The sequence below is a fragment of the Pyxicephalus adspersus genome, chromosome 3 (assembly GCF_032062135.1).
Source record: "Pyxicephalus adspersus chromosome 3, UCB_Pads_2.0, whole genome shotgun sequence".
NCBI lineage: Eukaryota > Metazoa > Chordata > Amphibia > Anura > Pyxicephalidae > Pyxicephalus > Pyxicephalus adspersus.
Genome location: NC_092860.1, coordinates 9,155,707 through 9,173,581, shown reverse-complemented (window position 1 = coordinate 9,173,581; position 17,875 = coordinate 9,155,707). Strand labels below are relative to the sequence as shown.

The 17,875-nt window shown below is 40.5% G+C and overlaps 1 protein-coding gene across 4 annotated transcripts in view; it reads left to right on the top strand.

Moving 5' to 3' along the window:
- Nucleotides 1-12,902, top strand: part of BAIAP2 (BAR/IMD domain containing adaptor protein 2) — a 99,979-nt gene extending 87,077 nt beyond the window's left edge. For 2 of the 4 annotated variants that reach the window (XM_072403512.1, XM_072403509.1), the window contains 2 exons: nt 4,092-4,133; nt 9,549-12,902. In XM_072403512.1, coding sequence (XP_072259613.1) covers nt 4,092-4,119 — 28 coding nt within the window. In that variant the 3' untranslated portion in view covers nt 4,120-4,133; nt 9,549-12,902. The remainder of the gene's footprint in view (nt 1-4,091; nt 4,134-9,548) is intronic. The other 2 variants (XM_072403510.1, XM_072403508.1) reach the window with 1 other exon arrangement.
- Nucleotides 12,903-17,875: the final 4,973 nt, after the last annotated feature.

The window sequence follows — 17,875 nt, the reverse complement described above, 5'->3', positions numbered from 1 at the left end:
TTTTTTTTTTTTTTTTCATTTTCGATATGAGTTCATATTGCATTGTCCCATATCTTCTTATGCAATATTTGTGGGTCTTAGAAACCTCGTAGGGCTAACGAAGGACAATATGGGTGACCATATAGGACTGTGGCTACCCATACTGTTGTTGGCCCCTTAAGCTGGGTATACAGTGGGGGATCTTTTTGGATGTCTCTCCATTCTGATCAGAGCCAATTTGTAAACAGATAAAACAAAACTCTAAAACAAGGGCCCTTCCCTGTGTCATCAAAACTGATTTCCTATAGAATTTTATCATTTTAACCATACAATATTGCTTTTTATTATGCATTTTCTTTAATTTTTTTTTTTTTTCATTTTAATTTTGTTGTTCAGTGATGGACAGAATGTAGAATCTTGTATAAAGAATGTACAGTGCTTCATACTAACTTTTTTTTTTTTTTTCATGCGTTATAAAAAAAAATAAAACGTGCCCTGTAATGATGTTCTTGTACGAATAAAGTTTTATTTATTGCATTGAAATGGGGCAATACGGGGGATCTTTTTTTTATCATTCGATATTGGCCTTGCTTGCTTCTTGGACTTGTTTCTCTCAGCCTAAATTTATTTTGTTTTTACTATTTTTTTTTTCTTTCTGGGGGAAATGATTCTTGGTGACAACGCTAACTGTGATTTTGATCTTTGAGCAGCTGTACCATAAGAGGCTAATAAACATTTTATACAACCTGCCTTTTTTTTTTTTTTTCTTGCCTTCAGCTTCATATTTTGCAAGCTTCTCATTTGCCTACTAATAAACAATCTGTCATTTTCCATCCATGCTGAAACTCCCATGTTGTGTTCTGTCAAAGGAACCATTCCAGAAAGCCATTCTGCTTTTTGGAAAGGTTGGCGAGAGGTCATGGGGGGGTACCTTGCACTTGTGCCATGTCGTGTATACCTGGGGTCTGTCTAATAAATAGTGAGACTGATATAATAACTCTATTTTATGTATTTATATGACAATTCCAATGCGTATCCCCTGAAATATTCTCTCTATTCACAATTAAGCACCAATGCCGTCTTGTTTTCCACTGGTGTGGAGAAGATCCGGTTTTGATATAGCTGATGTTTTTCCTTTGCTGCATCCACTGACTCAAAACGTGCTCATTTAATCGCTGATTCCAATTTGGGGAAAAAGAAAAAAGTCCGAAGGTGCCAAATCTGGTAAATTTGGAGGATGTTCCAGCGTAGTAATGTGTTTGTCAGTCACAGAAAGTGCTGAGAAGGAGCATTGTCCTGATGAAGAATGAAACCATTTCCCACATTTCTGCCATCTTTTCCTGATATTATTGGGTCACTGTGGTGCCTTCTGGAACCCATTCTTCTAAAATGACACCCCTCATGTCACAAAACACGATGAGCTTGGCTGTGAATTCGGACTTTTTTGATTCTTGGTGATGAAGGTGTTTCCAGTGACCGTGGTTGTGTTTCAGGATCATACTGGAAGATCCGGGTTTCGGCACCAAGTGATGACTTTTTGAAAAACTTTCGGCTCCACCTTAAGTTGTTTTAGAATGTCAGCGCAAATTTCCATGCGGCACTTGGTGTGAAATTTTACTAAAAATGTCAAATTGCTGGGTTGCTCAACTTTTATATTTCTCATAATTTCAGCACATGAGGGGAAACACAACGGCGTTAAACACAGACTGACCACAAACTAAACCGCAGAGAGTGCCGGCGTTTGTCCTGCGTGTTTGGTGAAGTTTAATATGCATAATATTTATATAAACCTGGTAATCTGCTGGGATTTTCATGCACAACCATCTGTAGAGTTTACAGAGAGTGGTCTGAAAAAGGGAATTTCTCTAAGTTAAAATGCATTGATTATTCCAGAGATCAAAGGAGACGTGCCAAACTGGTTGGAGGTGATAGAAAGACAACAGCAACTCAAATAACCCCTTATTACACCTTGAGATCTGCAGAAGAGATCTCTGAAAGCACAGCATGTTAAACCTTGAAGCAGATGGGCTACAACAGCAGGAGAGGGGAAACACAACGACATTAAACGGTGACTGACAACAAACTAAACGGCAGAGAGTGCCGGCGTTTGTCCTGCACATTTGGAGAAATTTAATCTTTCGTGGCAAGAGATCAGAATCACCTCAATGCATTGTAATGGAGATAGAATCAGTCTCATTATTTCATAGGCAGACCTTGTATATATTTATATCAGGTGCTTATACTACATTATGCCTAACAGAGCTGGAGGACCGTTCTGCTTCTCCTGCTACACGTTGTTAATGTTAACACATGGGGGGGAATAAAAGTTTTTCTTGTAGTTGTTGCAGCAGCTCAGAACTCTGGGCATTTCACCCACTGGTGTGAAGGTAAGTTCTTGCTGTAGTGACCACATACAATCATGATGATAGGAAATGTTTTATTGACCAGTTATTGCACATTTTTTTTTTTTTTTTATTCACTTGCATATCCTGATATAAAATGTCTAGAAAAATGTTTCATAATTTTTTTATTTATTACCCCTCTTGTCATGTATTGTATTCCATTAGCAAAAGTCATTGACCAGAAACGCATCTATAATGTGCATTGCTTATAAATGTATGGTTTAAGCCTTTCTCCGCTAGCAATGGATTCCCTACTTTGCTCTCAGCATAGACGTAACAATCTCCCGCTGCTGCCGGCAGGATCTGCATTTGTAATCCATGTGGCTGTAAACCCACACGATTATTTCTATGTACGGTGAATTACTCCCACTTCGCTTCATGTCTTGGGCTTACCCGTCCATTCTGGTGCCCGGGTAACCCAATAGGGAGCCATACAAGCTTTTAAAGTGATGCAGTGGACAGATTTGGACACAATATTTTTTTGTTATGTTTTGTGAGCCTTCCCAATTTTTCTTTTTTTACATAAATGTTGTGTCCGTGACATCCAGGTAAAGAGGAGGCTTAACAATTCTGCAGGCTGAACTGTAAAATTGAGAACTCTATAATTGAAATGTATGAATGTACAATGTTTTATATCTCTACCATGCTGCATGAGTGTCAATGCCAAACAGGGGGTTGGCTTGTGGAGCTCAAATGGTGGTAGCCAGTTGCAGCCAATCATATATTTTAAAAACTGAAGGTCAGCCCCACCAAAAAATCTTCCCAATAGGGTCTTCCATCTAAAAACCTAATCCAAAATGTAAGTTTTTATTCCACTGGATTAAAGAAGAAAACATTTGTGATGGGCATGGGTTTCCACACATTTGGCTATCCTGGGTTACTTTTGGCTAGGCACTACCCGGTAACAGCATGTGGTAGATTGGAGTGTCCTAAACGTAATTGGGCCCTGAAACATTTATTAAGTATATGTTAACCCAATTTTTTTTCACTTGGCATTATGCTTTGCTCTATACAATTCTCATAAATCACTTTTTGCACTTCTATTACAAAGTTGCATACCACTTCTTGTTGCAGGGCTGACAACACGGAGCCACTACCTTTCAATTAGCATCTTGGCTGTCATCCTGCTGCATGTTGGTCATATGGCTGCCATTTCACAGGCCTGATAGACAGCCCAAAGGCCAGCTATATCCACTCACACAGCAAGCTGACAACACTGTTGCCAATTGCAGCTTCATAAGCCCTGGTCTTGCAACAGGAATTGCTGCTCCTCATACATTTTCAGGTCAAGGTAGCTTGTGAAAAAAAAAAAATGTTTGCACTTCTAGCAATTGTTCTTTGCGGAGAAGCAACCCACATGTGTGCCCACTGATAAATGACAGCAGCGGGTCCTGGTGGCATAAAAACTGTAAATTTTTGCCTCCGTCCATTCATGCGCAGAATGTGGAATGTGAGCACAACCAAGAACAATAATGTTTTTCTCCCCAGCTACAAGCACAGACTGTACTTTGCATACCTCATCCGCAGGGTTTCTCCTCTCCCCGACAATAAACAAGGTGACTTCTGGCAGAACAATAGTCTACAGAGACACTCACAGGAGCAGACAGTGCCCTATGGGGGGGAGCCTGCACCACATCTGAGCGTCGCAGCTTGTAAAACCAACTGTGTATCACGCACATCCTTCAGCTAAAACTTGTCTTTGTGTTGCAGCTTGGATGCTGAAGTGGCGAGGTTTTGAGGTCTCTGCGCTTAGTAAGTTTTATGTGTGTTTGATTTAAAAAGAAAACTCCACTCTTAACCCGCTTTTCTGTGCTCTGCTATGACTGTTCAGTGACTTTTTATTGGTAAATTGGAAACATTCTTGTGCCACATGGGTGGCAGACATAAATCAGAAGGTGATAAAAAAGATGCATTAAAAAGGAAGCTGTAGTGTAGTAAATGTTGCCTTTTTTATTAATATACTTTATACACTCACTGACCACTTTATTAAGTACCCCTATGGATTGTTCAGGCAAATATCTAATCAGCCATGGCTGCAACTTAATACAATTAGGCCTATAGATGTTGTCAAGATGACCTGCTGTAGCTCAAACTGAGCATCGGAATCTAGAAGAAAGGTAATTGAAGGGACTTTGAACGTGGAATGGTTAAAGGTGCCATGCAGATTTATATAAACCTGGTGATCTGCTGGGATTTTCATGCACAACCATCTGTACAGTTTACAGAGAATAGTCTGAAAAAGGGAAGTTCTCTGGGTGAAAATGCATTGTTTATTCCAGAGATCAAAGGAGACGTGCCAAACTGGATGAAGGTGATAAAAAAGACAACAGCAACTCAAACAACCCCTTATTACACCTGAGATCTGCAGCAGAGATCTCTGAAAGCACAACATGTTAAACCTTGAAGCAGATGGGCAACAACAGCAGGAGACCATGTTAGGTGTCGCTCTTAGTACGGGAACCTGAGGCTTACCAAAATTGGACAAGAGAAGGTTGGCAACGCATTGCCTGGTTTCAATTTGTGCTGCAACATTCGAAGGGTAGGGTTATAATTTGGCATTAACAACATGAAATCATGGATCCATCCTGGTTTCGATAGTTTAGATTGCTGATGGTGGTGTAAAGGTATGGGAGATATTTTCTTGGCACACTTTGGGCCCCTTAGTACTAATTAAGATTTGTTTAAATTCCACAGCCTTCTTTAGTATTGTTGCTGGCCATGTCCATCCCTTTATGACCGCAGTGTCCCTATAACACTGGCTACTCCCAGCAGGATAACGCTGTGTTTGCTGGACTCAAAGCTTGTGCTGGAATATGAGAGATGCTTTGGGGATGTGCAACCAACAAATCTAAAAACAACTTTGTGATGGTATCATTTCAATATGGACCAAAATGAAATGTTTCCAGCACCTTGTCATTCTTGGTGCCATGGAATCAGCAACAGTAGGCAAAAGTGGGTCCTCACTGGTACTGGCAAGTGTACCTAATAAAGTGGCCAGTAAGTATATATTAGATATACAAAAAATAAGCCTGTAGCTCTTGGGAAAGCCAAGTTGTCAGCTTTGAAGATAAACCCCTGGATTTAATGCTAAATGGATCTTCAATCTCTGTAAGTGACTTAGCAGACATTCAGCAGTAGTGCAGACTGTACAGTTTGACAGTAGCAACTAGTGGGAGCAAACATAAAATTAATCCTTTATATATTGATGTATACAAAGTATATTACTGTATATACTATTGTATAATTTGTGTATGGAAATGATCTCCTATTGGATCCTAATGACCCGACGGTTATAGCAGAGCACAGATCATTCACCGCCCTGCTAACATCCCACGTTTGGGGAAATCATTTTGGCTTCTATAACTTCTTGAGCAATAACTGTCTCACTAACATTTCACTCACCTCTCCAGTCCTTTCCCGCCCAACAATGGCTGACTAACCCATGAACCTTCCAGTCCGCTCTGGAGAACGGGGTAATTCCTTTCACACCACTCCTACTGCCTCCATTCTGAAGATTCCTGGTGGCTCTATGTTTGTCTCACGCTGTCTCCAGGTTCCTGTCTTGGGTCTTAAATGTTCACTTGTGTCTTACATGTTTTAAGGGTTTTGTGTTGGGTTATTGTATTGTTGAATGTATTTTTTAATTTTTTATTTAAACTTTTAGCTTTTAAACTTTTTAAACCCACCACAACCACAGCCTGATTCAATTGTGTGCACCTAATGGTTCCCAACCACTCCTATTCAGTTGATTGGGAGCAGTCGATAAAGCAGTTGAGCCTTGAGTAAAACGCTTTGGTCAACCTCAAGTGAACAACAATCGAATGGCCCTTTATCCCTGATGATGGGCTAAGAAACGGGAAGCACAGCTTATCCTAGTGTGGTGCACTTAAGAAAAGTATCTGTGGGAAAACAAGATTTCAAAACTTGACAACATACCTGGATTTATTAGTGTCAATTAAACAAAACTAATTTTTTCTGTAGGTTAACCCACTACCTAAATAGTCAGGGACTAATGGTGGGAACTGTAGTTAATTCACATATCTGCATGTGGGGTTGCTGTCATATATGTGCAAAATTCCTGGCTCTGAGCACCAGTTCAGTACCCACCATCAATGGGGTCCAAACATATTTTATTCCCAATTGGAGGGGTTTGCACCATATCTGTGATAAATGTGCTATGCATACCCTTGGCGCTCATTTATTAGGGGCGGCCATCAACACTGCTAGATTTATTTTATACTATAGTGAATGTAACTGGAGGAACTTGGACACACATAGGTGGGCAGGGACATTAAAAAAATCCACAGAACAGACAAACAAACTGGAAATATGTCAGGCTAGTCTTGCTGTTGGTAGTATCCAGGACATGGAAGGCACCAGGGCATGGCTTGCGCCCCTCTAGCTTCACCTATCATGAATAAAATTACTTTTGATTGGCCTGACCCTGCGCAATAATAATATACATGATTCTTATATATTCAAATCGGACCATTATGATGTCATAGTCTTCTACTTGACTCTTCAGAACTTTTATTGACCACATACCCTTGTACAGTAAATGTAAGTATGTAAATATGACTGTTTCATCTAATGACTGGTCAAAAAGCATGTAATGCAGCAAAAATGCATTTACCTTTCTGGCCTTTTATTGTTTTGGAATTTAGTTATCAGCAGGTATAAACTTTTATGAACTTGGTTAGAAATCGAGACAGCTTCTTATTTCTTTCCCTGTGAATAACATGTCTGTCATGCAATATATAGCCCATGTCCATTTGTGAAGTGGGGTTCTGTTGTTGGAGGAGAAGACCTGGCTCCTAATCCAAAGTTCCATGGATCCCAAAGTTGTTTAGTAGGTGTGAGTTCTGGGCTCTGTTTTTCCACACATTTCATGCCTAAAGCCCAGCTCCCAGTCTTTTATTTAATCTAGCGGGGATAGTTCTGCCCAGTTGCTATTGGTTCCTATGGTTCTTATAGGAAGTAAGGAAATCTCTCTAAAAAGACCACAATCAAAACCTTTCCCTATCTAAATCAAGATACGTTTTACCTGCTATGTTGGCTATAATTTGTAGTGTTTTGTTTTTATTTGAACTTCATGTCGGTTTAACTCAGTGCTTACTAATGTGTTTACAACTTTTAAGCTCAGAATGCCTTAAAAATTGTTTTGTATTAGTGAAGTAGAAGTTGAATCATTTGCTGGCTTCTTAGACATCATGAGATTTCAGCAAATCTCCAATTGGGAGAAAAAATCTATGTAGGAAGGAGCTGGTGTAGGAGAAAACCCCTATTATTCTTCTGATGTTCTTCCAAGACTGGGTTCCTTCCTTGGTCAGAGGTGGTTCCCTGATATATGGTCAAGTATGGTCCTTTTATTGAAATGCCTAAGATCAAGCAAACTTCATTACCACTGTGTGATGGTCATAGAATTGTACGCTCCTTATTTTACATGTTTTTTTTTTTTTTATTCTCTACATTTTAAATGCAGACCAAGCTGTCCAGCAAGAGTGACCATGACCTGAAAGTTGGACCAAACCGTTGGGTTTTCTTCCAATCACGTTCACTTTTTGGCTAACAGCTTGGTCTGTCTCTATTTAGATGTGGATAAAGTGGGAAAGAGTTAAAACATTTAGATTTTTTATTACTGCCCTTTTCGAGATCGCTAAGACTGAAGTCATATAGATGTGAAATGATTTGCACCTAAACTAGTAATGGCTGCCATTGTTTTCCCCTTTTATTTCGAGGAGATTTACTCTTGCTTCCTTTTTACATCCCCAGCACAGAAAAAAAAGAAAAATCACCACATTGGTGACAAACCAACCCAATGGAATCACAATCTTCTTGGTTTTCTCTCCAAAGCTAGGGCTTTGGCTTTACCATAAAATAAACTTGATGTGTCATGATAGTCCAGAATAATTCTGAAGTTGTTTAGCTGCTGCTATGAAGTACCACACACCTACCATTTACTGTGCCAGCCAAAATCCATAGTGTGGTGCCAAGGCATGCTGAAAATCCATATACCCATCTCACTCCATGCTCAATGCCCAGGCAATTAGCATTGGGGGGATGATGCCTAGCCCTGTGCCAATACAAACGTCTAGAAAGTTGGCATCTTCCCAGTCTCTTTAGAAAAGGGCTGCAGTGCTCCTTGGGAGAGGCAGCTACTAAAACAGTACAATGGGGTTGCTATTAAAAGCTTAGAGTTATTTTGGGTGTTACAGGTAGTTTAGCCCCACGTTTATTAACAGGTCATGGGAGGAGCCCCTTGGTGACTGTTAAGTGGTTCTGTATCTTAACACTGTCAATAAAGCAGCTGTTGAAGAGCCATGTTTTGTGTGGTCTGCTCCAATCAATCTTTCCTGCATTTTACTCCAAATTGAGGAGGGGGAGGAGAAACTGATCAGAAGATGCCTGCATGTCCCAGGATTTGCCCAAAACATTGACCAACTCAATGTTGAATGGTGAGGTGGTACTAAACTATAATTTATGAACAGTGTTTGCTACCTCCAATAATACTCATGGAGCATTACCAAATTATGGGATTGTCCAGCTTGGCACTGTGTAGGAACACGTCTGTGGAGTGAAGATGTGAGTATGCTTTATTGCCAGGGCATTCCAATGACTGTCTATTGTCCATACAGTATACTTCTTTAGGATTTTTTCTTTTTCAACCTATATATTTTTTTTTTAATAGCTTGTATTTGCTTAAGAAATGGTTGGAGTTTCCTTCATGTCTTTTGTATCTGCTTCACATGGAACGAAATACAGTTTCTGTATACAACCGTATTCTGTAAATGGTCCTTGACTGGCCACCAAAGCTGTTGTTGGCCTCCCGATGCCATATTTGTTATGTTTGCAGAACCCTTGGGGTAACAAGCTTTTATTGACACAGGAAGTAACTCAAGTTTTTGTACACGTTACAAGGGCCACCGCTCATCCCATTTGGATTTATTTAAACTATGGACACTGTAACCCAACAAACCCAAACACCTTTACTATAGCAAGTGGAAATGATCACACAGCCAGGGTGGAAAGGATTCTTGCAGGAGGTGCAGCCTATTGATCTACCACAAATATAAGTAAAGTTACACTTTTTTAGGGTAACCATCCCAAAACAAATTGGTACTTTCAGAGGATTGCAATTGTTACAACGTGTATTTTATTTCCCAACAGAAACCCCTTTCTTGAAGTCCGATTGAAGCCCACGGTGACAAACGACCGATCGGCTCCTGTCATGAACTGACGCTGGCCTCGAATCTTTGCCTCTGTGTCCTTGTACGCCGGTGATCTGAGATGGGGGAGCTGGCAGATGAGTGAACTCTACCCCTTGTCTTATCTCCTCTTTGCCACAGCTTATGCAGGCACTATACAGCCTGTCACTTGTTTAGTTATATTTACAAGCAGCCAGGAAGGCTTTAAAGTGTAACAGCCCAATCTGCTTTGTGTAAATTGCACCTCCTAAATTTTTTTTGCACCGTAACAATACAAATTATTGTACCTTTATACCTTTTTCTTCTTGTCTTAAAAGGCTGCTATTTCTGGAGGAGCAGAATTAGGTTAACTGATTTGCAAATTGTAGTAATCTCCACAAAAAATCAGAAAATCCTCTCTTGGTAGCCTTAATAGCGAGTTGGCTGCTTTTACTTACTGCACACAATTGCGCTTTCTAATGGAAGCTTTGAAGAGCTGTGTGGGGCAACCAACAATTTTTCCAACCCAGTCCTGGAGGGGAACTTGTGTTTTTGGGATTCTTGCCCCCTCCACAGATGTAAATGCTGGAATATTTCAGTTAGGACCTGTTAATGGGGTTTTGTATGGTAGTTTATCTTTAACTGCCATTTTTTTAAGCTACAGGGTCACTTCTAGAAAACCCTAAAACCATAGTAGCCAACTGAGAACCTTAAATTGACATTTGCTTAGTAATTGCCGCAATCTTGCATTCCAGGAGGCTGGCCAAAGATGAAAATGTTGTCAATCCGTTCATTAGTAACAGATAACTTCACTAATGACATTGTTTGGACACATCCTTGGAAACTTTTGTGGCCTGTACTAGATAAAAGCAAAGCCACTTCCTAGTCGGGCAGAACAGGTTCTCCTAAATCGTTCCACTTTTTAATTTATAAGAGAAAATCTGTTTATTTTCTAATCAATTTGTATATAGATATATTTAATAATAAATAATGCAGTGAGGGATGAATGGGATAATAGCTGCTATGACCCAGCACGGTTATACAATGCAGCATGTTTGTATGTCTGCATAGGTATTTGGTTAAATCCACTCCTCCCTCCTTTCTAGGGGCCGGCCCCCGCAGAACAAAAGGGGCTTGTTTAGTCCCCCTTATATTTGTTACAGAGGTTTTTCATATATAGAACTTGATTTAAGTGCTGGCCTTCTGCAGAAAGAGCCCATATTGGTGAGTGTAGTGGCCAGTCCTGATCTTGTCCTCCTGGAACATGAGGATGAAGCAGGCAATCTGCAGGTTGTAAGAGCTCTTTTTCTTTTCACACTTTATACAGCCAAATGTAATAACCACTTAAAAGCCAGAGCTGAAACTTAATGTTTGTACTATATTTATTCTGTACGTCTTTAGTAAACTGGCATTGTGCTAACTTGTATACCACATCCAAGCCCAGCAAGCAGCTTTCTGTAAGCCTAGTAGAATTATTTCAGTCTTTAGTAACATTGGGCTACATCTATTTGCTACTAGCACATTGTAAGCAGCTGCAGATTTCGGCCCAGTACATACGCAGAGCTTGCTGAGCATTGGGGAATTCCATGCCTAGTTAGTGGACTGGCAGTGGGGTTAAAGCAAAACGCCAGCCAGACATTTGTTTTCATTTTTTTTTTATTGAATGGTGGGAATATTTTACTTTTCAACATGGCACTAGTCAATGGATTAGATGAACGTATACACTGACTGGTGCCATGTTGAAAAACCAAAAGTTTTTTTTACCCCTTCCCACTATTCAGTTTTAAATGCATAGCATGACAATAAATCTGGATGGAATCTGTTGTAGGCGGAATGGGGAAGAACTATTGACCTACAACACCATCCAGATTTAATGACGTACCCTACACACCGTGTTTTATGGTAAGTAATTGAATCTGGCCTGGGTTAGAGCTCAACTATTCCACCTTCTTTGCAACTATCTGATTAATATTGTCTCAAGAACCCTCAGGCTAATTTGAGCTTGGAAGGGACTGAATCGTCAGTATCCTTGCACCATTGCAATACTAGTATTGTAAGTATTGATCATATCGTTTCAAAAAGAACTTAACCTAATTTTAGAGAGAATTGTCAATCTAATAAACAGTCCAGGTTCAATGGCATTTCCCTAAAGCATAGCACATGGGGACCTAGCTGTGACTCCAGAATTCTACCTCTCCTAAGATGGTGGATAAATTTGGCTCATATGTTCTTTTCGGGGTGGCGGTGAGTAGAGTCTATTCCAAGGTGTCATATGGCTTATTCATTCGTTTGAATATGTTTATTGCTTAGGGATGCTATTACATTATGAAGGGGCAAAGGCCATCCCCTTTCTTTGTAGTTGATGGTAAGTAATTATGGGTAATTGATTGACAACTTAACCTTAAATTTGGTTTATTTAATCCTTTAAACTCTGTCCAGATTTAATGACTTACCACATACACCTAAACCCTGGGTAAGGACTTTCAGCCCGAAATTAAAGCAAATGTTTATTATATGCTATGATTGGCCTGGTGCCCTTTGACATTGTATGATTGGACTGGTGTCTTTTCCCATGATATGAAAGGCTGAGTGTCCATGCAAGGGCTACCATATCTAAGGCTGGAGAGGGCCAATTTGTCAATCAAATATACTATCAGTGCTTGATCAATAAATATGGGCGATGCAGGGGAAACCCACCTTCCTTCCCCCCCAGGAACACAGCGGTTGCATAAACCATTTCTAACCAAGACTATATAATGAAGCCATATGACTATACTGGGCTCACTTACCCCCAGACCTGATGGAGAGAGAGACCATCCACCTCATATAGACTTGACAAAACAATGAAAAGCTAAACCTTCAACACTCCAGCCAAAATAAAATGTTTTGGCTGCAGTTTGGTTGTTAGAAACCCCACTGACAGGGAAACTTTCACTGTACACTACTATCAGCAAATTGTTATTGCACCTATACCATTCTGAATTTCCCAATGTAGCTGCTGGCTTTATCTTACTTTTTGTAACACCGTGACCACAAAGGAGCATCTGGTCCTGTTGAGTTTTAGCTGTGGTTAATAATGTAAACTAGGATTTATTTTATGTATACAGAATTTTAGGACTGTTTTGCTGCAGCTTTGCTTCCAAATGTCAGCTGTAACCTGCCAAATATCTAAATCCGCACAATGCTTGTCTATAAAAATTAAAGCTATCAAAGTGCCGAATAGGCACCTGACATTTTAAAAGCCCCTGGGGTACAGCGGGCTCCAGTTCTCTGTTGGTTTGAATCAGTTAATATTATGTATATTGTAAAATTTTAAATAAATGATCTTACTCTATAAGGGTTGTTTTTTGCTTTTTCTTTTTGCATTTATGGACTTTTGTAGGCCTGGCGGTCAGCTCTAGCTAAAAAGTATTTCCAGTCTTGGTGGGATCCGAAATTCCCTTTGCTAAGACAGCTGGCCATAAAGACGGTCACCTTCAGAGTTCACCATCCGGCTTTGGACTACACGCAGCAGTTGGGCAAAACGAGTATTTGGAGAGATCAGCATTCGGAACCTGAAAACCTATAAATACCAAGCCAGTATGTTCTATTCACCAGCTGCCATGTACAGTCTAAATGGTATTTGGTGGCACTGACCTTTTATAAGGTCAAGATGAGTGTTAACCTGTGTGGGCTGAACCTGCCAAGTAGCAGAAAAAGGTCACCACTCGATAGCACTGTTGATCCCCTATTGGGGATATTGCTGTTCCCCACCATTTCACTTGTGTGCAGTGGTTTGATCTTGCAACATTTTAAGTGGGAGTTTCATTGCTCACTGATGACTGTTCAGTGGCAGCACCCATCTCCATTCCAGCAGGTGATGTCTACTAACCAGCAGGTCCCTGAATTGCAACAAAGCATGCAAACCCACAACTATAAATAGCAGCATGCAGTATGGAAATCTATGTTAATCTATGAATAATAAAGTAAATTCAAAACAATGTTTCTAATATAATCTAAAGCCCCTGCCTTAGTAGTTGCTCTCATTGAGTCATAATTTGGTAAATACTTAATGGGTACCACAATATGGTAAAGGTTACTATAATTTCTGACTCCATTTCACATTCTTGCCATATGTTTCTGTTTCATCATCGGACCCCTGGGTGCTTCGTCATAAGGATAAAGTCTGTCTGTAGTCTAGGTAATGGGTCTCCTGAGGCTGGCCAAAGCAGGTGATGGTCCATGATGCACCTTTACACACCTAGGCAAGGCTCATTGAGGTCACTGGAGATCTCAGGGTGAAGAAAACCTTGTCTAAGGTAGACCCCTAATAATCCAGTATGGTCGGGTTTACCTGCCTATTTTGCTAAATCTAGTTGATTGATTGTCGGAGGATACCCAACAAATTCATCCACTTTCTATTGTCTGATTCCAATATTCTGGTTCCAGCCAACGAAAACAATATACTGAAAAGAAAGTCTCTTTTATCACCATACTGTTCTTTCTAATGCTCATTAGAAACCATATCGTGAATGAGAAAAGATGGACACCTAGTATCCTAATGGGAATATAAGTACACTATAATACCATAGCGCTGCACTCCAGTGTTGTCAAACCAGATTTGGAGAGCAGTCAGAAGACCTAAAATATGCAAATGGAGAAAACCAATAATTCAGTGGTCTGTTCATTCAACATTTAGAGGAGTCACATTTAAACTGCTTCTTTCATGGAAAAAATAATAATCTTACTTTAGTGATCTTTTTCAACCCAGATTAATTAAGACCTGGCGTGGAAAAAAGAACAGTAAATGGAGCCATTACAGGTAAGAAGTAGACATCTCATTGCAAAATTAAGAACTGAACACTCTAAAAGTGGACCTGTCGGCCACTTTACATACCCAAAAATAAATTCCTGGCATATCACCATATCCAGCAACAATGGTATAAATGATGGAGCTTTTCAGTGAAATAAAAAAGCTTTGGCTTTAGAATGATGAATGGCATGGTCACATACAGTTGTGAAGCGGTAGCCACTTTGCTCCTCAACCATCCATCTAAAAGTGAGAAACATTTTTGGTTCATTGTAAGCTAAGCTAGGTCAGGGAAACCAAAGGTCTTTGACTTTCCAACGGAAAGTCTGATGAATGAATATACCAATGCAGAATATGACAATGAATGCATTTTAAATAGCGCCAACTTAATGAATGCCCCGGGGTGTGAAAGAACCAACTTGCAATAAACAAATTTGGGTATAGCAACATTTTTGAACCGCAGTCACAAAAAACAGTCAATAGCCCTTTTAAAGAATTGGCCATCATCTCCAATCTCATGAACTTTTGGAAACAAATCCATAGATCGCTATTTGGTCAGCTGAACAAAGGAAAGCCACCTATGTCTTTGAAAGGCAGGTACACCTAAAGAAAGTTCTCATTGGTAGTAAGGTTCTGTTTGTATTAGTCCCCATTGTCACTAGCGCTGGAAATTGGGAATATCCAAAATTTTACAGTTGTCACCACAACTCAAGCTAGGGGCCAACTCTTACAATGAGAACACCTGGTCTGCTAAGAAAAGGCTAAGTGGGAATTCTTCCCACCTCCACCAGGTCTCCAAAATGGCAGGGAAATCTGTTAGGGGTACATTTGTACAATCTAATAGACCAGTGTTTCTCGAACAAGGTTTTGTGGAACCCAAGGCTTTCTCTAGAGGTTGCTAGGGATTTTCTTGAGCAATTTGGACCTCTCAGGTCAGATCTGTAAGGGTGACATTCTTCCCATCGGCCAGCAATGTAAGGCACAATAATAATACTAATATTCTGTGAGTTGTGCATATAGTAATTATAGAAGGAGTTCCCTGAAGGTCTGAAAGGTCGAGAAACACTGCGGTAGGGCACTAACCCATAAACATTTGAAGCTGCATGTTTGCTATTAGCTTTAGGGAGCCTAAAATGGGTGACAACCTGCAACAATGCTATAGGTAGAATGGTTTTGGCAAAGGTAGCTTACTAGAACATCATATTATTTGTGTGGGTGGTGTGGTAGTCACCAGGACAGAAAAGGTACAGAGCAGCAAAAACAGAACCCCTCCTCATTCTACTAAAAACTTTGTGGTCGTCTCCTTTGAAAAGATTCCATGTCCTGACAGTTGCAGGTAACCCCCAAGTGGGACATAGCCATTAAATGCTGATGGGGCGCCAACAGGAGCTTCCAGATATATCTAAAACAAATACCTTTCGGTTTAATTTGGGCTTTCAGGTTGATTCACTCCAGCAACATTGCAACTTTTTGTTTCCAGCATTACAATGCATTAATATAGGACGTTCTGTGCACTGCAATCCAACAAGAAAAACTTGGGCACTTGTAACCTGATGCACAGTGCAAAAGTCAACCAAAACAAGGCATGTATGGCTTACAATATTTAATTACCTTTTTTAAGGCAGCGAGCAGAAAAGCTGACCCTTCATGGAAGGTTCACTTTTCCTATACACCACAGAGCATTTTTTTGCAGGTGTGCAAAAAAAAGATTATGGTATATTATTTTTTTTTACCCCCTGCTCACACCAATGCCTTAGGGAAAATGTTGTGCTTAAACTCGGTACCCCCCTGCAGTGACTGGGCCTAAGATAAACCAATGTCCATACAATAGCATTACAAAATAGCACAAATGTAATACTCACATGTTTTGGGGTAACCCCCTCCATAGAAGGCTATCCTTAAGTCCCATCTTCCATTCCACCAACTAGAATTGGCTGTAATGGCCGACCAGAAGGCCTCGTCCTCTAGTTTGTAAGAGCTCCATTGCTTTCTAGCCATTTTTCAAGATCTAATGGGAAATTACACCTGGCCCTGTGTCTGGATAACGGGTCCCCTTTAAATTTATGGTTGCTGGGCATATAACGTATATAGATATATAGAAACACAGGGTTCTCGCTGCAATAATGCACCACCAGCTTAGACTTTGTAAAGAGAGTTCATTTATCATCTGTTACAAAATATAAATATTTTTCATCCACCTATATAGAATCTATGGATAGACACAGCTAGCAATAACATCAGCAGGTATTATGGAGAATAACAATGTCCTTGAATGTGAACAGCCTGGGCTTCTCTAAGCAAAACAGGTTGAGGTACCTGCAATGCACCAGGCCTGCATTTTGCATCCAGCCCTGCAGAGGGCGACAGTGCAATGGTTGTCCACAGGTCACATGATGTCCCATTGTGTCCGCCAGCCCCCGAGGATTCTCCTCAAAGAGCACAAGGGACAAAGTAGATTAAAAGTGGCAAGATCATTTTCTATAGTGTGTCTCCAGTCCAACAAATCCTTGTGTATGGTAAGAGAGTGGCCCAAGGCAAGCGCCGTCGCTGCCACAAAAACATTTCTGCTCAGCCATAAGGAATATGTCCGTGATGAGCAGCCAAGCGAGGTCACCTCAAATCTTAAGCGTGGGGCTGGACTGGCCAGTTCAGTGTACGGTATTAGGTGCATCCAGGTCTAGCAGAAGCGGCAGACAGCCCCGTGTCAAGAGGTTTAACAAGAGTCTTTTGTCTTCAGTGTAGAAACAAAAAAAAAAAAAGTTGCGCCAGTGCATCAGTTTAAAACCCGCCCCCGCAGAGCTGGTTGAGATCTATTTTAAAGTGTACCTGTCACGAGTGCAGGCACTGTGTGCCTCTAACCGCCAAGTACATGTGCACAGTTTGGGATCTTTGCTTCATTGCATGCCCACTCCTCAGCCACCATTGCTTCACTTGCCCTGAATCTATATGACTTAATTGGGGGTGGGCCTTTGTAAGGTTATTGGGTACTAGGAGTATGCAAATTAGCATGTAAACTTTCCCATTTTAGGAAAGTGAATTTAAAACTAAAAAAAATATATTCTTTGGATATTAGCTCATTCATTTCTGCAGGGTGAAGAGGGCTGTAAATTCTGAGCCCTTTTCTTAAAAATAAAAAGGAAAAAGAAAGCTGTGATGAGCCACAAGAGCAGCATCTCCCCTTGCAACCATTCCATCTTACACTGCTCAGCTCGCCGATACAAATTAACGAGCTGGGAGCTCATGAACATACAAGAGCTCCTCCTTCCCTAAATGAGAAGTGATTAATAATTAAGGTGGGTTGCATAAAATATCAAAGGGCTGTGTCGGGTCAGAACTACTCCAGGCAATATGAGAGCCTGGATACCAAGGACCCCAGCGCTAGGCCAGCTGCAGAGTAAGTGGTTCCAAGGACTGGTACAGCCTTTAACTTCACAACTGACCTAAAGCTGCGTACACACTTGCAATTTTTGTCGTTGGAAAGGATCTTTCACGATCCTTTCCAACGACAAGGGAGTGCACGA